Raw genomic sequence first — 26,479 nt, forward strand, 5'->3', positions numbered from 1 at the left:
AAACATTTTAAATACTAGAGGCCTGGTGCATGAAATTCCTGCAGTGGGGGGGAGGGGTATCCCTCAACCTGGCCTGCACCCTCTCGCTGCTCCTTAGTGCTGCCACGGAGGCAGGAAAGGCTCCCGCAGGAGAGGCTCCCGCCTCCGCTACTGCGCTCGCCAGCCATGAGCCCAGCTTCTGGCTGAGTGGCGCTCCACCTGTGAGAGCGCACTGACCACCAGGGGGCAGCTCCTGCATTGAGCGTCTGCCCCCTGGTGGTCAGTGTGCATCATAGCGACTAGTTGTTCTGGTCATTCTGCCTTAACGATGTTTGTAAAGCCTTTGCTCTTAGTAATATAATGATTCCATTAGTGGGCTTTTATTATATAGATGACACCTGGCAGGTATCTGGCCCATTATAGTATTTCGGCCTCAAAGCATTGGGTTCTGGTCAAACTCTTAGACTTCTTTCCTGAAAGTAGCCATGTTTACAGTTTCATGATCATGTTGATGAGACATAGTTTGCTAGCCTTTTGCAGGATGGAATGGGTGTGTCTTCTTGATTATTCTTCCTTCTAATCTGTTAATATCCAACATCCTAGAACACTGCCTCTTCCGTGGAATTTCTGACAATTTCACTTTTGGTTGAGTGGTTTTCATGAAGCATGCTATTTCCCAATTTTAAAAAATTTGCTAAATAAGTAAAGTTTTAAGGGCTTTTATAAAAACAGAATTAAAGAGAAGTTCATTTGAATGGGGAAGGTGGTAGAAGCCAAGTTCCAAATAGTCAGATATGTTTGTACTGAAGATAATGAATCGTAAATGTATGATAGTTCATAGTAGAAAAACATATGAATTGTTTTAGAAGCTGTATTTTCAGCAATATTTATTGATCCATGTGATACAGAAAGTAGTTAGCAAAGCCATTTGTAAAAAATTGAAGTATGAATTAATATTTATTAACATCTGATATATTAGCAGTATAACATAATAAATACAGATTTACATTAGATACATTAAATCCTTTTAATTTAAAATAAGCTTTACTGATATTTATAGCTGCTTTATTCATAATTACCAAAACTTGGAAGTAACCAAGATGCTCTTCAGTAGGTAAATGGATAAACTGTGGTACATCGAATCAATGGAATATCATTCAGTGCTCAAATGAAGTGATGAGCTATTAAGCTGTGAAAAGACTTCCGGGAAACTTAAATGCCTATTACTGAGTGAAGGAAGCCAGCCTGAAAAGGCTGCATACTACATGATTCCAACTTTATGATAGTCTAGACAAGGCAAAGCTATGGAGAGATGGTAAAAAGATGAGTGGTTGTCAGGGATAGGGGCGGGGGGTGAACAGGTGGAGCACAGAGGATTTTTAGGGCAGTGAAACTACTCTGGGTGGTACTAGAACAGCGGATACATTTGTTCAAATCCACAAAATGTAGAACACAAAGAGTGAACCCTAATGTGAACTCTGAACTTTGGGTGATAATGATGTGTCAATGTGGTTTATCAGTTATAACAGATGTACTAGGAGGAGGCTATGCATGTGTAGGGGCAAGAGGTATATGGGATAGCTCTTCTGTCCTCTCATTTTTGCTGTGAACCTAAAACTGCTCTAAAAATAAGTCTTGAAAAGGAAGAAATGAAGCAAAAGGAAGCGTTACATAAAATTTTGGAGCAACGTATGAATGAGTGATCTTACTATAGGGAGACTCGGGAAGGGAATAAAATGTTATGCCAATAAACCAGCCTTAGTAATATTCTTGAAAGTAAGGTTAGTATGTATTTTCAGTCCCCATGTGCACAGGGTGGACTTCAGTTACACTTGGATTTTCCCCTGCCTGGGGGTCGGCACCCCTAGCATCACCCCCGCAGGTGGTGACCTGTAGTGCATTTTATTCAGAGCACCACGGGGCATTGTATTGCCGTGGTCTGATGTGTAAGGCCGACTGTGGTTCAGATAGAAAACAGTCTCTTCAGCTGCTAAGAGGCAGATTTTTCAGGCGTCTCCTGGACTGTTATTAGGACCTGAACTTAAAGTTCAGCTCTGCAGAAAAAAAGGAAGGGAGGGTTCGTGCGGCAGTGATGGAATCTGATGACTAGATTCAAAATGTAAGGCACAGGCAGGAATCAGTGATGGTTTTAAAGGTAACACCGTTGAAACCTCATCCTTTGAAATCACTGATAATGAATGAAAGGCAGGGGACTGACAGAGCACCAAGGTATTGGGTCTGGGGCACGGACAGTGAGTAGGTTGAAGTGGCTGAAACCCTGAGAGAAAACTTTCCAGTGTGAACTGGGAGAACCGTGTATGGCTTTAAAAAAAAAAATGTTTTGAAATGTTTTCTTGATCCTTCGTGTTGCTTCCTAGAGCTTTGCCCTTGACATGCCTTTATTGAACACTCTGAGTTGCTTGAGGAGTGCAATTTATGGTATTATATACACAGGTTTCTTTATTTATGGTGTTTTTGAAGCTTTTTAATGATCAGAATAAGTTTTAAATAACATCATTGCCTAGAACCAGCTGTTCCACTTTAGAAGGATGAGTGTAAGGCAGTGGTTCTCAGCCCTTTCTGCACATTAGAGTCACTTTGGAGCGTTTTCCAGAACATACAGACGCCTGGGCCTCACGCCAAAGATTCTGATTCTGATTTAAGGAAGTGCCAGAGAAGCCAGCAAGGACCGGGATTGGGTTAGAAAACCTGACTTTACCTTAAGACTGAGAGTGGGTATGAAATCTTTTCCAGAGGGTAGGATTGTAATAAACAGTCTGACAGAGACAAATTTTTATGTTTGCCAATTTACTAACTTATAGTGAGAAATATGCCAAGCGGATATTAATGCTAGAGCTGGCATACCATCCTTTGCGCTCCTTGTGGGCAGGTCAGATACTGCTAAATTAATATCAGTTGCATGGAGAGCCTGAAGTTCAAAGAAATTAATGTCTGCTCTGCTCTGTTCTAAGGGCCAAAATACCCATCCTTGTGTCTGGCCTACAGGATTGTACTGAGGTGGACATAACATTTCCATCAGCAACGTGTTTAGTGTCAAGTTTCCCTGTACCTTGCCAACAATAGATCTTATTATTCTTTCTAATATTTGCCAGTCGGATATGCATAATATGAAAGCTCATTGCTGTTTTAATTTGCATTATCTGGGCACTACAAATTTTGGATGAATATTTTTTCATATATTGTATTTTTAGGTTTATTCTTACGTGAATTGCCTAAGTGCCGGGACTGACTGGCAGATCCTGAGTGACGGGTGAATGATTGCTCTGACACACATTTCTGTGAAAGAGAGGCTAAGGGGCTCTTTTGCTTTAGAAGCAAATAGCCCTGTTCGCCTACCTCCTTAGGCTTTTATTGTCACCACAGCTTGAACTAAAATTAACCTCTAGATACTATCAGCAGGGTACGTATCCTTGAGAAAGCACATGCTTCTACAGGATCGGGTCTAAAAGACTGAACAGAGATTTTAGCAAAATACCCTGGGGTTCGGACTAGTTTGGAAAAGTCAAGGCAGGGGCTGCCACCTTCAGCAAGGTCCCTCAGAGGTCCCTGACCTTTCAGAGATTTCTCCTTACAGACCTTCCAACCAAATCCCATGCTTCTCCACACCTGAGTATATATTTTGCCAAATTATATTTTTGTTCAACTTTGTACTTTCTTATTTATGGTATCATCTGCCTTATAAAATTTTAAAATTTTTATTTGGTTGAATGATTTCATCTCTTTTATAATTTTGGGTTTTCTATCTTGGCTAAAGGTCTTTTCTCCCCTGGATTGAACACGTTGATGCCTAATATTTTTTTTAGACTTTTAAAAATTAACTTTCAATTTCACGTCCTTCTGGACTTTGGTTTTGAATATAGTATTTTTTTCAGATGAATAGCCAGTTGTTCCAAAATTATAACTAAACAGATATTCCCTATCCCTCTCATTTTGCCCATGTTGAATTCTTTTTTTGTTGTTAATTTAATTTATATTTATTTTAAAATTTATCTTTATTGTTCAAAGAATTGCATATGTCCCTCTTCCCCCACTTTGACCTCCTCTACCCCACCCTCCCCTTTTAGGCCTTTCGCACTATTGCCCATGTCCATGGCTTATGTACTTATGCATACAAGTTCTTTGGTTAATCTATTCCTGTTACCCATCCTTTCCCCTTCCCTCTGAGATTTGTCAGTCTGTTTTATGCTTTCATGTCTCTGGACCTATTTTGTTCATCAGTTTATTTTGTTCATTAAGTTTAACATATGAGTGAGATCATGTGATACTTCTCTTTCTCTGACTGGCTTGTTTTACTTAGCATAATCATCTCCAGGTCCCTTCATGCTCCCTCAAAGGGTAGGAGATCCTTATTTTTTATAGCTGCATAGTATTCCGTTATGTAAATGTACTACAGTATTTTTATCCATTCATCTATTGATGGGCACTTGGGTTGTTTCCAGATCTTAGCTATGGTGAATTGTGCTGCTATGAACATAGGGGTGCATATATTCTTTCTGATTGGTGTTTTGGGATTCTTAGGATATAGTCCTAAAAGTGGTATCACTAGGTCAAATGGGAGTTCCATTTTTAGTTTTTTGAGGAAACTCCACACTGTTTTCCATAGTGGCTGCCCAGTCCATATTCCCACCAGCAGTGTATCAGGGTTCCCTTTTCTCCACATCCTCGCCAGCACTTGTCGTTTGTTGATTTATTGATGGTGGCCATTCTGGTAGGTGTGAAGTGGTACCTCACTGTCGTTTTACTTTGCATCTGGGATTTCTGAGAAGTCTCTCATCTTCTACATTAATCTGATTTATCGACATTTTGTTTACTGAGTTGATTACTGTTACATTATATTCTGATATAGTCAATTTTATATTTTGGTATAATGTTTTGATTGTATTTATAATGTGTTCTGATCAGTTACATTATCTTCTGATTTAGCAAATATTTTTTGTACTTTTTAAAAAATTTGTTTTTATTGATTTCAGAGAGAGGAAGGGAGAGGAAGATAGAAACATCAGTGATGAGAGAGAATCGACTGGCTGCCTCCTGTACGCCACTCACCGGGATTGAGCCCACAACCTGGGCATGTGCCCTGACTGGGAACCGAACCACGTTCTCTTTTTCGTGGGTCAGTGCTCTACCACTGAGCCACACTGGCCAGGCTATTTTTTTAAATAATTTTTTTAGCTTTTTTGGGGTTTTCGTTTTTCTGTGTGTACTCTAGGATAGTTTTATACAGCACAACCTATTGAGATTTTAATTGGAACTGTAGTAATTATATTAATTTTGTGAGAATTGACACTTATTATAAATGCTCCCACCTATAAATATGTCTATTTATTCAGAACTTCTTTCGTGCCCTTTAAGGTGATCTTGTAGTTTCTTTCATGTAAGCTTTTCTTATTAAATGTATTCCCACCTATATTTGTGAATAGAAGATTTTTCTGCATTTGCATTTTTAGGTAGTTATTGCTAGCTAGTATAGAAAGTTTCATGTCTTATTTTTCAATGTTTATAACAATGATTTAATTTTTTGGTATTATTGCATTTACTTACATAAATCCCATAACTTCCTGGACGTTGTTGAATGACAAGGCAAGAATCAATCTATCTGTTTAGTTCCTGCTTTTAATTGAAAGAGATTTCGTGTTTTGAAACCTATGATAATTTGCTGCTGGTGTTTGGTAAATATTTCATGTGTCACTCGCTGCTGGATACTCTTAGTGGGCAGTTACATTTCTTTGTCTGCTAATTAAGCGTGGCTCATCCCCATTTAAAGAGTAATCCTGAGAGTGAGGACAGGGGAAGCAGTCTTTGCCTCTGTGGACCTCTTACCTCCCAGATAAGATATTAGGAACAAGTCCTTTTGCTCCTTGTCGGCCCCCATCATCTCAGCCTCAGGGGCATAGGGGACTCAGGCGACCTGCTTACAGCTTCTGCTCAGCCTCTTAGACAGCAAAGAAGATGGCTACAGGTCTCTATGCAGTTGTTTACCTCCCCCCGGCCCTGAGTCTACCGAGGTATGTGTGCTGGAGGAGGTCCTACAGGATTTGATGTTCAGATTTTCACATCAGGGTTATTCTTTGCTGATCCCTGGGCTCTTGATTGCAAGAGGAGAATAGCTTTTTACTGGCAGTGATTATTTTTATGGGAGAGAAAGAGAACAAAAATGAAAACTACTTTTGTGATGCTTCTGACACATACCATGGTTGAGATATAATTCATCTCATTTATTTTGTAGAGGGAAAGCAAAAACTTAGAGAGGTTAAATAATTTGATGAAGGTTATAATGATTCTAAGTAGTCAAGTCAAGGGCCCTTGGTCTTCTGACTCCTAATGTGCTATTTGCAAAATGTGCACTTTTTGAAAATAGCACATTATTTCTAGATTTTCTGAATAGTTTCTTAGCTGAGCTTCTGAAGGTTCAAAAGAGTACAAGAAAATGACCCCCAGGGAGACTAGCTTGAGTGAATAATGGATTATTTAGAGGATAGGTCATTTTTCTCGAGCTTTATAATAAGTGATATTTCTGTAGTAGACTTCAAGTAAAAAAATTGGAAATGTGCCCAAGATGTCATAGGATTTCTATGTTTAGAAACTGTTTTCAGTGGGAATAGTTGAGACTAGGATAAATAAACATTTTGGGAACAGCTGCCCAAAGAACAACGAAAGTCTTAATTTTTTATCCATTGAAATGTAACCAGAAACAGAAAAATTAGACTGAGGAGTGAGGAAAATGATTTCATTCACATAGAACAGAAGCAAGGCATTTACAAATAGAATTAATAAGAATTAGATAGCTATCCTACAGGGGAAAATGCATATTTGGGGTGGGGGGGCGTTGCATGAAAGAAGATAAATTAGTGAGGGTATGTCAGGTTCTAGACAAGTAGTCTTAAGACATTTCTCTTCTAATTAACTTCTGAAGATACGCATAAACATGAACGTATAAGTGAAATAGTGTCTGAGAAATTATGAAGGTGATGAGTAAATAGTATTTGTACCAATAGATAACAAAACCTATTATAAAGCTACAATAATTAAAAGTATGGTACTGATACAAAAAGATTACTAAGGAGCAAAATAGAAAGCATATCTGAGTCTGGCTTTAGTTTATGATAGTGAATATAAAATTAGTGACAGAATTTCAGTAAAGGAAGCCAGAAGAATTTGATTAAATATTGGGGGGCGGGGATAAAGTAATGTTTTTACCGTATATGCAATAAAGACATTGCTTAAATCTGAATGACAGATTTAAATGGAAAAAATAAAACTAAAAAAGAGTTTAAAGAAAGTATGGGTAAATATCTACCTCACCAGAGTGGGAAAACCTTTTCTTCTTAGCCCATTTTATGTAAATGAATATGAAGATGCAACCAAAATATTTCATCTGGGAAATAGTTAGTCTAAGCAAATATTATGCTAATAAACTAGACTTGTAAAGGGGAAATACAGCCCTAACCGGTTTGGCTCAGTGGATAGAGCGTCGGCCTGAGAACTGAAGGGTCCCAGGTTCGATTCCAGTCAGGGGCATGCACCTTGGTTGTGAGCACATACCCAGTAGGGAATGTGCAGGAGGCAGCTGATCGATATTTCTCTCTCATCGATGTTTCTAACTCTCTATCCCTCTCCCTTCCTCTCTGTAAAAAAATCAATAAAATATATTTTTTAAAAAGGGGAGGGGGGAACAGGTCTATCAGAATCTGGCAATTCTGGAGAAAATAAAGGCACTGACCTGAAAGTTTAGAAACTTAGGACCTAATGTGACTGTGACTTTGATTAGGAGTCAGTTTTCTCGTCACAAATTGGTGATAACTTGATGTGGTATTCGAGATCTCATTCTCACCAAGGATTTGACCAGCTGGTTGTTAAGCCATTGATAGCTGGAAATCAGCCATGATGGGAGTCAGTGCACAAGGGAAATTGGCAAATGCTAATAAATCAGGACTCTTGGTTTTTGTTTGTTTTTGAGCCCTTTACCAGCATGTCACTTGAAATAAGAATAGTTTGTTAGTCCCTGGCTGGTGCTGCTCAATTGGTTGGAGTGTCATCCCATACAGGGAAAGGTTTTGGGTCTGTTGATCCCTTGGGCTGGTTTAGGTGTGTGTGGGAGGCAACCAATTAATCTCTGTCTCTCTCTCCCTACTGTCCCTCCCCTTCCCCCCCCCACCCCCCCCTTGCTCAAAATCGTTTAATGTGACCTTGGGTGAGGATTTAAAAAAAAAAAAAAAGAACAGGTTTGTTAGGGAAAAATACCTTAAAGTATTAAAAAAATAAATGTTTCATTTCCATCAGAAATGAAAAGTGTCTGGTATGCATTTCCTTCCTTCATGAAGGCATTTTGAGGTAGGCCTTGCTTTATAGCAAATTGTGTTTGTGCAATGAAGTCATCAAATGATGCTTTCATATTGTACCCTTAACACCCACAACACGCACGTTGTTATATTCCCTCTGTTCCTCTTCAGATGTACTTGCTCTCAAATGTACAGTGTTTCTCTGGATGGGTAGTTGGAAGGCACACCCATCCATCTGGCCTCCTCAGAAGTTGACATTTGCTATTATTCCCTAATCCTGATTTTGCTTTCTTTGTTTTTACTTTTAATCTGTCTACCATATGATCTGATTCATGTTTTGACATTTTATTTTTAATTGACTTATAAACTGTTTCCTTTTCCTGAGTTTGATCCAAGTATATTATTGTTTTAGGCTTTCACTGGAGCTGTTGTTTATTTTGACTCTTCCCAGGCACCTTTGGTTCTGGCTGACAGGGATAGAATAGGCTTTTCTTTCCTTTATTTTTATGTTTTTAAAAATTAACAGACTTTATATATTTTTTTTTAGAGGAGTTTCAAGTTCACAGAAAATTTGAGCAGAAAGCAGAGTTCCCATGTACCGTCTTCTTATTCCCCCCTCTCCCGTTTCCCCCATTAACATTTTACATTAGTGTGGTACATTTGTTAAAACAATTGATGAACCTGCATTGACATGTCATAATCACCCATACATAGCTTACATCACATTCACTCTTTGTATTGTACATTCTATGGGGTTTTGACAAATATATAGTGACATGTATCCACAATTATAGTATCACGCAGAGCAGTTTCAAGGCCCTAAAAAAAGTCCCTTGTACTCTCCTATTCATCCTTTTCTCCCTTCCCCTCCACCCCCATCCAAAAACCTGAACCCCTGATTACCACTGGTCTCTTTTTTTTAAAAAAAAAAATGTATTGATTGATTTGAGAGTGAAGGAAGGGAGAGAGAAAGGGGAAAGGAGAGAGAAAAATAATGGTTTGTTGTTCCACTTATTCATGCATTTATTGGTAGATTCTTGTATGTGCCCTAACCAGGGATCGAACCCGCAACCTTGGTATATCAGGAATATGCTCCAACCAGTTGAGCTACCTGGCCAGGGCACCACTGATCCTTTTATTATCTCCATAGTTTTGCCTTTTTCCAGAATGTCATATTGTTGTAATCATACAGTATATAGCCTTTTCAGACTGGCTTCTTTTGCTTAGAAATAGGCATTTAAGTTTCCTCCAAGTTTTTTCATGACTTGAAAATTCTTCTTTTAAGTGCTGAATAGTATTCCATTGTCTGGATATATATACACCACAATGCATCCAGTTACCTACCGAAGCACTTCTTGGTTGCTTCAGAGTTTTGGCAACTATGGATAAAGCTGCTATAAACATCTGTATGCAGGTTTTTGTGTGGACATACTTTAAACTGCTTTGAGTAAGTCCCAAGGAGTGCAGTTAGTTGCTGAGCTGTATGGTATGAATATGTTTCATTTTTAAAGAAACCTCCAAATTTTCTTCCAAAATGGGTATACAGTTTTGTGTTTCTACCGCTATCTACATGTCTTCTTTGGGGAGGGTCTGTTCTGATGATTTGCCCACTTTTAAATTGGGTTGCTTATTATTGTTGAGTTTTAAGGATTTTTTTTTTATGTACAATGGATTCTTTATATATTTTGGAAGCTGATTATGTGTTTTGCCGATATTTTCTTCCAGTCTGTGCCTTGTCTTTTCATTCTATTAACAATATCTTTAGCAGAGTTTAAGTTCATTTTAATAAAGCTTAACTTACCAACTTTTCTCTCATGGGTGTTGTATTTGGTGTTATATTTAAAAAGTCATCACTAAACCTAAGAAAATCCAGACTTTTCTCCTACCTAATATTCTAGGAATTCAGAGGGGTTTGCATTTTACATGTAGAATTCATTTCGCATTTCCCGTTTAGATCTATGATCCGTTTTGAGTACATTTTTGTGCAAAGTGTCAGGTTTGTGTTTAGATTTTGTTTTTTTAAATCTGCATGTGGGGGTCCAGTTATGCCAGCGCCATCTGTTGAAAGTCTCTCTCATTGATTGCCTTTGCTCCTTTGTCAAAGTTCAGTTGACTATGTTTGTGTGGGTCTATTCCTGGACTTTCTGTTCTGTCCCACTGATCTGTTTGTCTATTTGTTCAACAATGCCACTCTGTCTTGATTAGTGCCCCTTTAAAGTAAGTCTTGAAGTCAGCTAGTGTTAAGTACTTCGACTTTGTTGTTCTTCTTCAGTATTGTGTTAGCTATTCTGGGTCATTTGCCTCTTCATATAAACTTTAAAATTAGTTTGTTATTATTCACAAAATAACTTGCTGGTAATAGGCTTGCTTTTTAAACTAAGAATTTTGCTTTTTAAATTGAGATATTTTTATATTTGTTCCTATTCCAAGGCCTCTTCTTTTTTAGGTGATCATCAACATTTTTGTTAGCCATTATAAGAAAATAATTAATTAGAATTGTATGGTACTTCGTTATATTTTTGCATATAAATCTATACATAAATATATGCATGTATGTATATAAGGTGGTGACTATAAAGTACTAATTTTTATTGTTTAAGACCAGTTCTTGGGGTTGAGATGGCAGCAGGCTGCTTTCACAGACTCCATTGGGGTCTATCTAATTTTTGTTTGTTTTAAAAATATCTGTGAGGTTAAATATTATTTTTGTGGTATTGGCCTGTTTTATGCTTTGTACCTTGTTTATTCATGTCTTTTGTCCAGTTTTCAGTTTGGAGATGTGGGTCTTTTTCTCATTTCATTAGAGCTTTGTAGATAGAGGCAAAAGTGATTAACCCTTTAAAAGTAATTTTTGAAATTTGATTTTTTAATGCAGATATTTGGAAGGGAAATCTTTATTTGGAAGCGAAATACAGGTTTTCCTTAAACTTTGGCTTTATTGGAAAATTTCTTAAAATCTATATATATATATAAAAGCCTAAGCAACTTTTACGACAGAACAACTGGAACAACTGGTCGCTGTGACACGCACTGACCACCAGGGGCAGACGCTCAACGCAGGAGCTGTCTCCTGATGGTCAATGTGCTCCCACAGCGGGCCGAAACTGGCAGTCTGACATCCCTTGAGGGGCCCCGGATTTCAAGAGGGCACAGTCCAGGCTGAGGGACCCCAACCAGTGCATGGATCCGTGCTCTGGGCCTCTAGTATGCAATAATGTTAGTTATTTGTTTATGCTTTGTTTATGTTTATGCTTTTTCTGTAGAAGATAGTAATGGTGAGTTATTTGAGAGATCAGTTTAACTAAAGTTTTTTGTTTGTTTTTTTCCATTTTGAAGATACTGTTCAAAGGCTAAATATCAATTTAAAAGTTTATACTTCTTCAGAGTCTAAAATTTAAGTACTTAGGTCTATCATGTGACTTCTTGGTTAGTTTCATTTATTGTAAAGTTAAATTCCAAGAAACCTTTGTAACTGTTAGGATCTCATGAAACTTAATTAAAGACTTATACATCTTCATTAAAGGAAAAAATATATTTTGTAACTGCTTACATATATCAGCCTTGAATATGGTTCATCTTCATTTTTATTTCTAAAATATGTTAAAATTCTGGAAACTGAATAGCCTTTTTTAATGATTTCTTACGATTGTCCAACATAATAATGATATAAAATACAGCGTATTCTTAATGTTTCAAAATATTTTTTTAATTTCAGATCTCTTTTTTCCACAATAACATTTGTTAATAGATTTTCTCCTTGATAATACACAATGTTGGATCATGAAACAGAGTAAACAAATAGTTCATTGTTTAAAATAGTGTACACTGTGTTCAAAGGACTGTGAATTTTTGAATTGTTCTTATATAGTTTTAGTTCTAGAATACAATATATTATACTTTAATTTGATGTGATGCAAAAATATTTGAGATGTAATATTAACAGTTTGTAATATTCTTTAGATTATTATTATTTTAATAAGAATCATGTGTGCCTAAATTTTTCATCTTAAGTTTGGAGGGAAATACTCTATTCTGTGAAAATAGTAGTAAATAAAGATAATGAATAGGGCATGAAAGGAAGCCAGGTGTTTGGAACTTATGTCTTTCAAAAAGATTTTTAAAATTTATAAATTATTTTTTCTGAACTGTCTGCTGTAACCTGACTTTGTATTACTTCCTGGAATTTTCTGTTGAAGTTATCACAGGTCACCTTTTTGTATCTTGATATGTACTGTGTTTGGTAGAGTAGGTTGTTTTAGTTGACAGAATAATTCCTTATGAGTTTGGAATGTATGTATTTAGAGCAGCGATTCTCAACCTTCCTAATGCCGCGACCCTTTAGTACAGTTCCTCATGTTGTGGTGACCCCCAACCATAAAACTATTTTCGTTGCTACTTCATAACTGTAATTTTGCTACTGTTATGAATAGTAATGTAAGTATCTGATATGCAGGATGTATTTAGGCGAACCCTGTGAAAGGGTCGTTCGACCCCCAAAGGGGTCGCGACCCACAGGTTGAGAACTGCTGGCCTAGGACTTCCAGAAAGGATGCAGCTCTGCTCACACCTTGATTTTGGCAAATGCTATGGCCTAAATATTTGTCAAATTCATATACTGAAAGCCTAGCCCCCAGTGTAATGGGACCAGAAGATAGGCCCTTTGGGGGGCGATTAGGTCAGTGATGGCAAACCTATGACACGCGTGTCAGAGGTGACACGCGAACTCATTGTTTTGTTTGATTTTTCTATGTTAAATGGCATTTAAATATATAAAATAAATATCAAAAATATAAATCTTTGTTTTACTATGGTTGCAAAGATCAAAAAACTTCTATATGTGACACGGCACCAGAGTTAAGTTAGGGTTTTTCAAAATGCTGACACGCCGAGCTCAAAAGGTTCGCCATCACTGACATAAGCTGTAGTTAGAGAATGTGGAGGGTCTGTGTTATGCAGTAGGCTGGAAGAATGCGGGAAGGATAAACTGTAGATAGAAATCCAAGGTAGGCTGCCCAGGCAGCCAAGCGAACAGGACAGGTAAATATAAACAACATGCAGTGGTGTGCATTCTTTTTGTGCCACATCTGGCGCAACGAACTATTCGCCAGGCCCAGTGTCGTCCCTCACTGAGTAAATGGCACCACTGACCTTTGAGCGACTCAGGTATAAATACGGAGTCATCTTTCATTCCTTTCCCTCACCTTGATATCACACCCACTAACACATGGCAAATCTCAAATCCTCTTCCTTCTCTCCTGTGCCACTGCCCGCCTCTTAGCCCACGCTGTGCTCTCCCCTGGGTTTCTGCAGTGGCTTCCCTGATTCTATATTTGCCCTCTTCCAATCCAGAGGATCCAGAGCGGTCTTTTAAGGAGAGGCCAGCTTCTATCCCCCTGCAAGTTAGTATTTCACACAGAATTACAATTGCATTTAGAATGAAATCTAATTTCCTTATCAAGGTCTAAAACTTTGATCCCTGACGGATAATTCTGACTTCATCTCCCATTGCCTCTCGCTGACTTCATCCCTGGAGTTCAGGCCACACGGGCCTTCCTTTTGTTTCTCAAATATTCACACTCAGCCTTGTGCTTTCTGACCCTGATGCTTTGTCTTGTTGCCTCTTTTTCATCATTCAGATCTTAATTCAAATGCAGCCTCTTCAAATGAGGCCTTTGCTGGGCATGCAGAGTAGCGTATTTCAACTCCTAACCCCGTCTCTGTTTCATTTACTCCCATCTCTTTTATTTCCTTAATTGCATGTGACTTTATTTAAAATTCATTTATTCAGTGCCTGTTTATTGTATACCTAGTATATGCCATGCATGCACTGTTCTTGGGGTTCATCAATGAACATAAAAAACAAGGGGATCCCTGCTCTTATGGAATTCACATTAGTAGGGTAGAGAGAAAAACAACACATAACAACCGTGTATAATTTATAACTATAAATTATAGTTATGTTGGGCAGTGTTAGAAGGCAGCAAGTATAATAGAGAAAAATAGAGTATGGTAATACAGATTGGGAGATCTGGAAGCAGGTCAGGGGTAGCACGCTTGCTAAGGAGGGTGGTTATGGTAGGCCTAATTAGTTGATTACTAAAGTAGAGTTCTTTATTTTTTTTCTCAATTTTAGCTTCAGCACCAGTCAGCAAAGTGAATAAGTACTGTACTTCTTCCAACTTTCATTCCACATTGGGGAAAAAGAATATCATCATGTCAAACATTACAATTGACCCAGATGTCAAGCCCGGTGAATATGTCATCAAGAGCCTCTTTGCAGAATTTGCTGTTCAAGCTGAAAAGAAAATTGAAGTTGTAATGGCTGAACCCTTGGTGAGTAGAGCTGACCTAAAAGTCTGAAATATTTTCTGGATTTTTTGTATTAACCAATACAATACAAACTTTGCAAATAATATACCTTGAAAAAAATATTAAAGGAGGCCCATCTGAAAGGCTACATACTATATAATTCCAACTATATGACATTCTGGAAAAAAGCAAACTCGAAGACAGGAAAAGATCAGGGGTTGGGTGTGGGTGGAGGAATGAATAGGCAGAACAAAAGGGTTTTTAGGGCAGTGAAAATATACTTTTATGCTACTATAGCAGTGGGTGCATGCATTAAACATTTGTCCAGGCACATAGAATATAGAACACCAAGAGTGAAGTGAACTGTGACGTAATCAGTGGACTTTGGATGATTAAGATATGTCAGTGTAGACTCATCAGAGGTAACGAATACACCACTTTGGTGCAGAATATTGATAATGGAGGAGGCTGTGCATGTGTGAGCAAAGTGTATATGGGAAGTCTCTACCTTCTGCTCAATTTTGCTGTGAACTTAAAACTGCTCTAAAAATAGTCTTAAAGTAATATAAGGGATGGGTTAGTACAGTAGTCCCCCTTTCCCCATGGGGGGATAAGTTTCAAGACCCCCTATTAAATGCCTGAAACCGGGAATAGTACTAACCCCATACTGTATATACTTTTTCCTACACATACAGTGGCTGTGGGACCAAACTGTTCTGCCTCTCCACTCCTCCTGACGGTCTCTAGGTGGTGTTTCCTGTATGTCCTTAGTTATAGGACTACATGATGATGGTTCTATAGTTGTTATTTTGATGTGGTCTTGAGAGGAGGCAAGTGCAGTGTTTACCTATGCCACCACCTTGAGTGAAAGCCCAGCATCCCCTTTGATAAGTTGCTGCAGGTCATAAAAGAACAAAATTAAATTTTACCAATGCCAATTGTTGAGACAGATAAAACCTAAGAGAAAGTAAAGGAAAATCTAGACTATTCTGAAACTTAACACCCGGCTTTAGCAATTTTCAACTTGCACAGCACATTTTTAAACACTTTATCTCTTTTATATAATACTAGAGGCCCGGTGCATGAAATATGTGCACAGGGGGTGGGGGTGGTCTCTCAGCCCAGCCTGCACCCTCTCCAATCTGGGGCCCCTCGGGGGATGTCCGACTGTCAGACATCCCTCTCACAATCCAGGACCGCTGGCTCCTAACTGCTCGACTGCCTCTGCCTGATTGCCCCACAACTGCTCCCTTGTTGGCCTCATCACCCCCAACTGCCCTCCCCTGCCAGCCCGATCACCCCCAACTTCTCTCCCCCGCCAGCCCAATCATCCCCAACTTCCCTCCCCTGCCAGCCCGATCACCCCCAACTGCCCTCCCCTGCTGGCCTGATCACCCCCAACTGCCCTCCCCTGCCAGCCCGATCATCCCCAACTGCCCTCCCCTGCCGGCTCCATCGCTCCCAACTGCCCTCCCCTGCCGGCCTGATTGCCCACAACTGCCTTCCCCTGCCACAACCTGCCTCTTCCACACGAGGTGGCAGAGACGCTGGGACCAGCCTCCTTTGCACTGCGTGGAGCCGCGGGACCCCCAGGCCTCACTGTGCAGAGCAGCCGCCACGCCCCGCCTCTGCTGTGTGTGCGGCCATCTTGTGATGACATCACGCACGAGGACCACCTAGGCTTTTATTAGTATAGGTTTTCTAAATATCACCATGTAATGTGGTCCTATCAACTCTCAAAATACTATATTCTTAAAGGAATTTTAATTTTGAAATGTGGAGATCTTGAGAGCTAAAATATTAAAAGGAAATATGAGTGAAATTACCTAATTTGTTTGAGTCTCTAAATGATATTTCTCTATCTTTCTCCTTTCTTTTACTTCCAATACCATTCGTACTGTCCTAGCTTAGGGTCAGGTTCTGTCATATTAGACCATTGCAAGAACCTTCTAACTGGTCAGAAAGTGGTCCATTTCCTTCCCATTTTTCTTATTTTAACCAGACTTTTTTTATCTAATACACACAATTATCACCATTCTGCTTTAAAAATCTTGCTCACTTTTCATTGCTCTGGAATAAATTCAAGTTCTTGTTGGGTCATTCCAGCCTCTTTACACTCTTGTTACAGTTTGTATAATGTCTCACGATTCTCTTATCCTGATGTATGCTCTGTTTTTTAAAAAATATGTATTTTTATTGATTTTAGAGAGGAAGGGAGAGGGAGAGTGAGATAGAAACATCAATGATGAGAGAGAATCATCAATAGGCTGCCTCCTGCACGTCCCACAAACTGGGCATGTGCCCCGACTGGGAATCGAACCTTGACCTCCTGGCTCATATAGGTCGACTGACCACTGAGCCATGCTTAGTTAGGCTGTGCTCTGTGTTTTAAAGCTCTACTCATCCTTTGAATTTCCCATACATTCCCTTTAACATAGTGATTCTCCTCAAGCTAAATGAATCTTTCTTTGACCACAATAATTTGTTCATACTTCTAAATTCTGACATTACCATATTAGTTGTTCATATGTTTATCTCCTCTGATGTGAGCTACTTGATACAGAGAGCCAGGTCTCACCCTCCCTTTTATCTGCAGCACTGCCCATGGTAGATGATTGGCAGGAGGTACTTAGTAAGGATTTGTGTTTTAAGTTGCCTGTAGCCTTAAGAACTTTGCTGTGATGTGTGCCCTTTGTTTTTCTAATAAAACAACGTTAACGGAGCTTTTCATAAATTCTTTCAGAATACTAGTCTGATGCTGACTATATTTATTCATTCCTTTAATACCTAATTTCAGAGACATCTACTTGGTAATCTAAGGTGAGATTATAAAATTACGGTGAATAGTGGTGAGGATTCCATCAGAAAAAAGGTGTTTCTACCCCATCATCACAATTTGGGAGAAGTGCTGTCTGAGCTTACTCTTTCAAAAACACCAGGAAAACCCCCAAAGTGGTGGTCTCCAGCAGCCACGGACAAACACAGGCTGAGAAAATCCCTATCATATTTTAACAGATTTTACCCCCTTGCACTCATATATACCAGCATCATTTCTTCTTATCAGATCTCTTGCCAGCTTTGTTTCATGTACATCCAAGCCTGAGTAAACTGAGTATATCTATATAAGATAATGAAAATACATTTAATATCATATTGTCACAGTATTTTTATTATAGCTTCAAGTGCATTTATTGTGATTTTATTTATTTTGAAATTTATTCTGTATCCTCTTAGGTAATACACAGCCATCCAAGAGGACTCTCTTGAATTCTCAAATGAAACTCTTTAGGGTCACTTTAAATAAAGTAGCACCCATGGAGGTTACCAGAAAAAAAAAGTAGCACAGTTATAAATGGCTTTTGCTAAAAGAATTTAATCTATCACTAAAATGAGAGAACGGGCCTTTTGATTCTCATTAGAAACCGTAATAAAAGGAGGTTAAAGAGGCCGAAAGATGGGAAGATTAGCTGAGCTTGACTTTTAGCCACAATTTCATTTTTAGTTTGGAAGAAAGATTCAGGAAGGAAGGGCAATCATTGATTGAGGATAGCAGCTTGCAGACTATGCAATCCAATACCTGAGGCTCCTTTCTTCCTAAAAGGTGGTAGATCAATCCTGGGTAATGATCCAGGCGTATCCAAGCTCATCTGTTAATCTTTTAGATTGCCAGTGACGAGAAAAGAAAAGAGGAAAAAGCTTTAAACAGTCACCTGCTGATTTTGACTTTAGGCCCAGGATTTTTACAACTCTGCAATTTCCACTATGTTTTGAGAATATTAAATATATATGCACTTTTAAAAGACTTTCTGCTCTCTGTATGATCTCTCCTTTCCTCCAAACTACATTTTTCTGTTCGTTTTGTCTTCTCCTCACATGTTTATTGAAACATATTTTTAATTGTAGGAGAAGCCTTTGTCTAGATCTCTCCAGAGGGGTGAAGATCTTCAGTTTGACCAGGTATGTCAATTTTAGGGGACTGTTTTATTTTTTTCTGAAAGAAAAATATTTGTCCTACCAGTCTGATCCAAATATATCTAGTATTAAGAAGTTCCCGTATATCTAGATTCAGCTGTCATTGGTAGTTTGTTTATTTAACAAAACAAATAGAATGAACTATGAATTGTGAACTTTATAATTCTTAGAATGACCTGTGAACTTTATTGATTTCTGCTCATTCAGTATTTTTAAATGTTTTACTTTTCACTGTTAATCTCTTTGCTGTGCCCTTTTAAATTTTCTCAGAAAGTCTCCAATTACATCCACCAATCTTTTCTTGTATATCAATTCCTACAGTTTCTGCATAATAAATAGCATTTTACCTTTTAACATTTATTTTTTCCTGTTGGGGCTGTCAGAACCTTTACAGAGAAGCATCCAGCCTACTTCGCTCCCTCTTTACCTCCTCGAAGCAGAGCTGGAGATGAGGCCTCGGTCCTGGGGACGACCCCAGAGAGCAGGCTTGGGCAAGTGAAGCAGAGGGAGGAAGAACTGATGGAAGGGAGCACTTGAGAGGTCTCTGCTCTGGGGCCTTCCTCCTACCTCTGAGCCTTACACAGATGTCCCCAGAATTGTCTGTCTGCAGCTCCCATCCCCAGTGGTTGAGGGCTGCCCCAAGAGGCATCAACTACATCCCACCCTCACACTTGTGCTTCTAGCTGTGCTTGTACAAAGGCCAAGTGGATCCTCTCTGTGTCAGAAAGCAATAGAAGCTTGAAAACATACAGTGACCAAAAAATTCCCCAGCCCCCTTTATATAGAATGCTGATGTCTAAAAATTAGTGTAGTATTTCTCTAATGTTAATTCTTTTCTCTTGCTGAGATTGTGTTGCTTGAGTGTTATTTTTGTCATAATTATGTGTGCTTAATAATTGTTTTACTATATGTTGATTGTTTGCAAAAACCAATAACCTAGATTAGCTTCCTGTTGCCATCTAGTATTCCTGAGTACTTTTCTCATAATTATATATCTAGGAAATTGATTTTAATATTCATTAGTACACTTGATTAGATAACGATGGCTGGTTAGAATTACTTGGTGGATACATACCGTTTCTGCATCTTGCTGCAGTTTTGCTGAGTCTGAGTAGCACCTGTATTTTACTACAGCTCCCTAGGTAATTCTGATGCATACATATAGTGGGTAAATAGCTGCAAATCTAAGAAGAGACCATAAATAGGAAGCTAGTCCTCTATTATAGTAGTAACCAGATCACCTCATATAATGCTTTTCACATCTTAATGCCACCACGAAGGTATTCCTACTAGTAATTAACTACTTAATTATTAATGTATTATTAATAGATTACTTTAAAAGTATTTAGATTATTTATAGCTTAAATTCATATTACTAATGATGAATGAATATAAAATCAGAATAAGAAATCCTATTAAACAAGGTTTTAAGGAAAATTTCCATGTTTTCTTATGTAATTGATTAACAAAACTATACATGATCATGCATCATAGCTTGATATTTTTTTTACAATAAAAAGCTATGTGTGCTTTAAACTGTTTTAATATACATTTACAATAGTAGATGGTGTTTTATTGTTCCTTCATTATTAACAGTGAACCATATTCTCCTTTTAACAGGGACGGTTCATTGTGAATAAAATATAAATTAAAAAATAGTTAATTAAAATTAGAATTATGTTTTACTTTAATTCCCTATATTAGACACTATTTACCTGTCAAATTATGGTAATTTATAAATAGAACCACGATTAAAGGAAGGCAGAGATAATGAAAAAGAAAACAGCCTATGCAATCAAATAAGCCATTGCTTTTTTTTTCTATTTTCCTGGATGAAGTACATTCTGAAGTTAGATGACAAATATAAAATATTAGGAGAATCTAAATCTTCATTACAAGAGTTATCATGTTATCTTCATTTACTTGTACTTCCTGTAGTCCTGGAACTGAATGAGACCTTGAGTATTCCTGTTTTTTAGTTAAGAAAAGCCAAGTGAAAATTGTTGTACTCTATGCTGATTTAAGAATATTAATTTAATGAGTAATGAGTTGAGTCAGATACAGAATTTCTTATGAAGAGAGGGTGTTTTTCTTGGGCTGCTCAAGATGAGGTGACTTTAGGGACTGCTGAGGGTAGCTGGTGCACCTCTCACCTCACTACAGGCAAGCTGCCATCATTCATGAAATGGATCTGATATTCACCTACAATACAGGTAGTTTCAGAGGTGCCTCAAATTGGTAGCAGTTGTTCATCTTCCTACATTATCTTTATGCTGTCCATCAATATCAGTGGTTCTCAACCTGTGGGTCGCGACCATCGGAAAACACATATAGCATATCATATATTCACATTCCGATTCATAACAGTAGCAAAATTACAGTTATGAAGTAGCAATGAAAATAATGTTATGGTTGGGGGTCACCACAACATGAGGAACTGTATTAAAGGGTCACGGCATTAGGAAGGTTGAGAACCACTGAATATTCTAAGCTATAAAAGCTTGTGTACAACACATTTTTAATGTTTATTTGTATCACAAATTGATTATTTAATTATAATTTTGTTCTGTATCATAGCAGTACAGAGTAAATTTGAGCTTTTCCATACTTCTAACAATATATTGTAGTTTTCGTTGTTTCTCCATCTGTTTACCAATTCTAGTGGCAACATTTTAGAACCTTTTGTTCACATGAGGAGAGAGGAACTGGCCAGGGGAAGGAAGTAGATGTGTTGATTTTCCTCACATGTTATGCATAATCGTCTCCCAGAGGTACCCATGTGTTTAATCAGGGATGTTATTGGTGACCATGTGAGGAGCATGTGGAGGCAAGGAGAAGGGAGAAAGCCTCTGAGCTAAACAGATTTGGGTGAATTTTGATAGTGGGAGAAACTTAGCCCCGTTTACTACTTGACTGTATCCCCAGCTCGCGCGCTCGCTCTCTCTCTCTCTCTCTCTCTCTCTCTTTTTAATTTTAAGACAGATTTGCTGCTTTCAGTTGCTCTGTGTATTCTATGTTTGCTCTAGAAGTGCTTATTATTTTTAAGTGATGGCTAATGGTTACGGGTACGGCTCTTCGGTGTGGCATTTTATCTTCCGGCTATGTCTTGTGTTTTCAGTTGATCAGCTCCATGAGCTCCGTAGCAGAGCACTGTCTCCCTTCCTTACTTCGCACCTTGTTTGACTGGTACAGACGCCAGAATGGAACTGAAGATGAATCTTACGAGTATAGGCCTCGATCTAGCACCAAATCTAAGGGGTAAGTGGCCCATTTTCCACCGTTCTGGGATCGCAGCAATTCCAGTGAAGGGGGTGATCGTGTTATCACTTGAAGATTGTTATTATTTGGCTTCTAAGCAATAACATGGATTCTTTTTGTTCTGAAATGGTAGTAAGGGGAGAGGATAGTCCAAGCGTAACCTGTCAACCAAGTAAAGCAGGTACAGCCATACAGTGCTCATCACGGGGACTAGTCGTGCTAAACCAGATTTCGGGAGTGCCATTTCAGTAGTTGTGAGGAGCTTTAATAATCATGAAAGAAATTAAGAAAATATTCAAAGAAGGTCCTGTTCACATGGTGTGTGAAGGGAAGCAGTGGTGGTGATACAGGATGACTGTCAAAACCCCGTGTTATTTACCATGACACCCTTTTTGGTGCTCAAGTCCAAGAACACGTCTTCTCCTTTTTCAGATTTCCTAGGGAGATCTGGGCTTTAGTAAAACATCTGTCTGTGTTCAGGTGATGGCCTATGGTTTAGAAATGGACTTGAGTAGATGCCACTTGTGTTTTTTCATCTTAGATTTGTAAGAAAGTTACCTGGCACAGTAATTTCTTCAGAAGAGTTATTTTTTTGGTTTCAGTTCTTAATAAAAATATACTAATCAAATATGAAATAACATTATATTTTCTAAATGAAATTTGAAATGCTTTTCTTCCTCTTTCTAATTTTTTAGATTAGGTTTAATTTCTGACAGATATAATAGTGAAAAATGTATGTATAGATTCCTAATTCACAAAAGAGAGGAAATAAGAACATGTAATATATACCGTGAGTTACTAGGAAAACTTGTATGCTGTAGAACACCATCCATATTGGGAACTCAGTGAATAATTTGAACTAGTAGCCAATACCTATTTTAAAACTTACATTCTTCATGCAGTCCTAACTTGGGCTTCTTGTTTCAGGGATGACCAGCAACGTGAAAGAGATTATCTTCTTGAAAGGAGAGACTTAGCAGTAGATTTCATTTTTTGTTTAGTTTTAGTTGAAGTTCTAAAGCAGGTAAGTGCTGTTATTTCCGTAAAGTTGTTATTTCTGAAAAGTCTGTTTTTCTTATTTTGCCTTGATGTTTCAGTTACCTTATTTAGGATGTATTGTCTAAAATTCTGGCCCACATAGACTGCATTCCTATAATTTAATTACACCTGTTTCAGTTGCCTGAGGCCTTCCTTTCCTGTACCTGTCACTTCGTTTCTTTTATGTTTGTATGCCATCCAAGACATGAAGTCATGTTAGCAAAATGGAGCTGAATAGAAATTTGTGTTACAAATGGGCCGTTAGCTGCAAATATAGTATGCCTGTCATTCACCTACTTCAATCTTTTTTTACTTCCACTTTCAAAGAATTTCTTTCTCTAAGCCCTCAAGCCTGCATTTCAACATGTAATAATTGTGCAGTAATAGTTGAGGGATGGGGATGATTTGACAAGAGTAAGACTGAGTTGGCAAAGATGATCCATAGATTTCCAGCCATGCACATTGTAGTATTTGGGAAAAATTTAGGAACTCTAAAAGAAAAATTATATTTTGCATATTACATGTTTGGACAAGGAGTTGTCTATGTTATGTAAAATCAAATAGAAGATAAAATGTGATGATGAACAGGAAATGAAAGATATAAAAATTGATAGACTATTTTTTTGACATAGCCAATATAAAAATAATTGGATTGTATAATCATTTATACTTTGCCTTTGTTTTTTTTTATAATGTCTGTGCAAAGACATTATAAATCTGAACATCTGAAATCTGCAAATAAAATAATTAAAAATCTGTAAAATGAATAAATGAGTTAGTCACAGATAAAATCACTTTAATTTGTACCCATCCTAAAGGTTTTTAGTGAATGTGGGATAGAAATTTCTCCTGGGAGTTGTGCTGACAAGCCAGATTTCCTTTTTGTGACCTCCCAGTTGAACTGGGATCGTAAGACCCTGAGGTAACCAGGGATAAGAGGAGCCCTGGCCACACAGCATGAGTGGGCTTTACAGGGGCTCGTTGTGGTTGATCCCTAGCCTCTCATGTGTGCTAATGTAGCTCATTTAAGTGGTTTGGTAACCAGCATCTGCACTTCTTTGCTTAGTTAAACTGTATAGGGCTTCTCCTTCCAGCAGTGGAAATCGCATACTCCCTACACTGACCTTCAGGACTGATCTGTCTCCTCTGTGCCTTTTCTCCTTTGTTTCCCATGACATTCTCCTCCTCAGCAATCAGTCCCTTGCCTCATCTAAAAGCTCTCCCTGATTGCACTGGCTTCAGAACAACACAAGGACAACCCCCTGGAGTTGTCTTTCTCCTCTTCTTCTTTCTTTGTCTTTTTCCCTCCTCATCATCTTCATCCTCTTTCTCCTCCATCTACTTCTCCAAAATAATCCAGATAGCTCTTCCGGTAGAAGAAAAGTTAGGGTCTGTAAACGTAAGGACATTCTTTCAGTGGGCTCAGTTTTCCACTTCCTTCCACAAAATCCTTTCCGATCCTTGGTTTACATGGCCTCAAAATATGAGAAAGGGAAATGCAGTGGCTCTGACAGCTAATCTTTGCTTTTGGTATGTCACTACAGTCTTTCAACCTATTGTTCCCTTTTCACTTTCCCATGTCTCTCTTTTACCATTATCCTCAGACTTTCATTCAAATGCACCCATCAAAGGGTAAAATACATCACTAAGAATATAGATACACTGTATTTAAGATCTTATAGAGGGTTTTTTCTTTCCTTTCCTAGTAAAAGGCATCTTTTTAGCTTCTTAAAAACTACAGGAAATGAAGTAAAAATCAATACAACTTTCTGAAATCTCATGACAAACTAACCCAATTTTCTTCACTGTCAAACTGATGTAAGGTTTAATAGATCCAGAGAGCAATCAATGTACTAGATCTTGAATTTAATAAGACTTTTACTTTGTCCCACATAATATACACATATTAAAATGTGATTTAGACAGTCCCAAGAGCATTGAAGTATTGATACATGGATGGTTCGGTCTTAAGGAGGGGTAAATATTAGAAATTATTTGTTTCTTGAGTAATCTGTCATGTCTTCAGTGATAATCGCACATATTTAGAACTCTTCATAATGCATAAAGACTCTATGTCCTTCGTATCAGCTGGTCACTAATAAATTCTGGGAGATAGTCATGGCAGGTGTTTTCATCCCAGCTGTGTCATTTACTTGCTGTGTAACTTGACAAGTTATTACCCACAAACTCTTTCTCCTCTTTGAAGGAGGGATGGTATTTACCATGTTTTGTAGAATCATGAGAATTAAATACAATAATTTCTGGGACATGGAAAGTGCCCAATAAATGTTATCTGCTATTTTCATTTTATAGGTGAAGAAATGTTCTTAGTTGTAGGGACTTACTGAAGATTATAAACCTAGTTCACTTTTTTACTCCAAGTTTTCTCCCTTTAATAATAAAAATAAATTGTTGGTAAAATCAGAGATGTGACATGGTTGGGTGAAATGACCAGCATCTTGTAGAATTAAAGTTTTAATCATAACATGTTAGATGAAGAATTAAGTTAGCTAAATGTGATGAAATTAGTGTGATTCAATTCACTGTGGGAACAAAATGAACTCAAGATATAGATAAGTAATTACATTTTTCTAAAAAAGAGGAATATTTTTGGGGTCAGGGCTGACTACAGATGTTACTGTTAGTACAGGGGCTTTAAAATCCACAGTGAAAGTATGATTAAACAGCAATGTAGTGTTTAGCAAGTTTGAAGCAATTTTCTTTTTATGTTGAATTTTAGTCAGATGTATTTATTCATTGAAACAAACAAGAAGATTGGGAAACCAGGTTGGTGAGTCATTTCAAGCTCTTGGCTTAGTTTTATCAGTGCTGTTGAGAATTATCAGAAGGTGGAGTAGTCCTTCAGTATTTTCAGATTTATCAGTACCATTTTAGATGTTGATAAGCAGCTCTCGATGTTATGGGTTCATTTGTAATTTTTCAGAAGCATGAATTTATTCTCCTTTATGCTGAGAACTGGTCTCTTAGGTAATGAGTGAGTCTCGTTGATGCCCCAGCATACATATCTTAACCTAGTTTTGTTGTTTTTCACTTTCCTGATGTGATAAAAGCATTAAATTTTGGGAGGTGGTGGTGGGAATAGCCTTGGACTAAAACATGGGCATTCTCTAGGATGTATGCTTCTTGAATGCTCAGGTAGAATTAGAGCTGCTTCTAAAGTCATGCAAATGGCAAAGATTTGAAAAATTCTTGACATTAAAGATGGGAATATTATTCCATTTGGGGTGATTTTTTTTATTTTTTTTTTTACTATTGAAAATAAGGGGAGAAATAGATAGTTCAAAAATGTCTGTGCAGTCTGATAATGTTCATTCTTCATATAGGATTTTTAGAGATTGTGCTCCCCACTAAATTAAAGATATATTTCTTCTTTCACTTCTGTTTCTCTTCTAATATGAAAACGATAGCAGTTTTCTTCTCATTTTTTTTCATTTATTAAAAGCATTTTTAATATATCAGACTGGGCCCACAGTATATTCTAGAGAAGTACATACCAACTTCAGAACTTCAGTTCCCTCACCTGTAAACTAGGGGATAAATATCTACCTTGTAAGGCTATTGTAGTAAATATTGTAAATAATCTAACCTTTCACAAAGACACA

General features: G+C 37.8%; 1 protein-coding gene across 1 annotated transcript in view; it reads left to right on the plus strand.

Annotated features, from left to right (window-relative positions):
* FRYL (FRY like transcription coactivator) overlaps window positions 1-26,479 on the plus strand; it is a 245,410-nt gene that overhangs the window by 95,988 nt on the left and 122,943 nt on the right. The window contains exons 4-7 of the mRNA XM_081097652.1: window positions 14,413-14,612; window positions 18,492-18,545; window positions 21,679-21,818; window positions 22,746-22,842. Coding sequence (XP_080953778.1) covers window positions 14,493-14,612; window positions 18,492-18,545; window positions 21,679-21,818; window positions 22,746-22,842 — 411 coding nt within the window. The 5' untranslated portion in view covers window positions 14,413-14,492. The remainder of the gene's footprint in view (window positions 1-14,412; window positions 14,613-18,491; window positions 18,546-21,678; window positions 21,819-22,745; window positions 22,843-26,479) is intronic.

This window comes from Myotis nattereri, assembly GCF_964212035.1.
Source record: "Myotis nattereri genome assembly, chromosome: 1".
Classification (NCBI taxonomy): domain Eukaryota; kingdom Metazoa; phylum Chordata; class Mammalia; order Chiroptera; family Vespertilionidae; genus Myotis; species Myotis nattereri.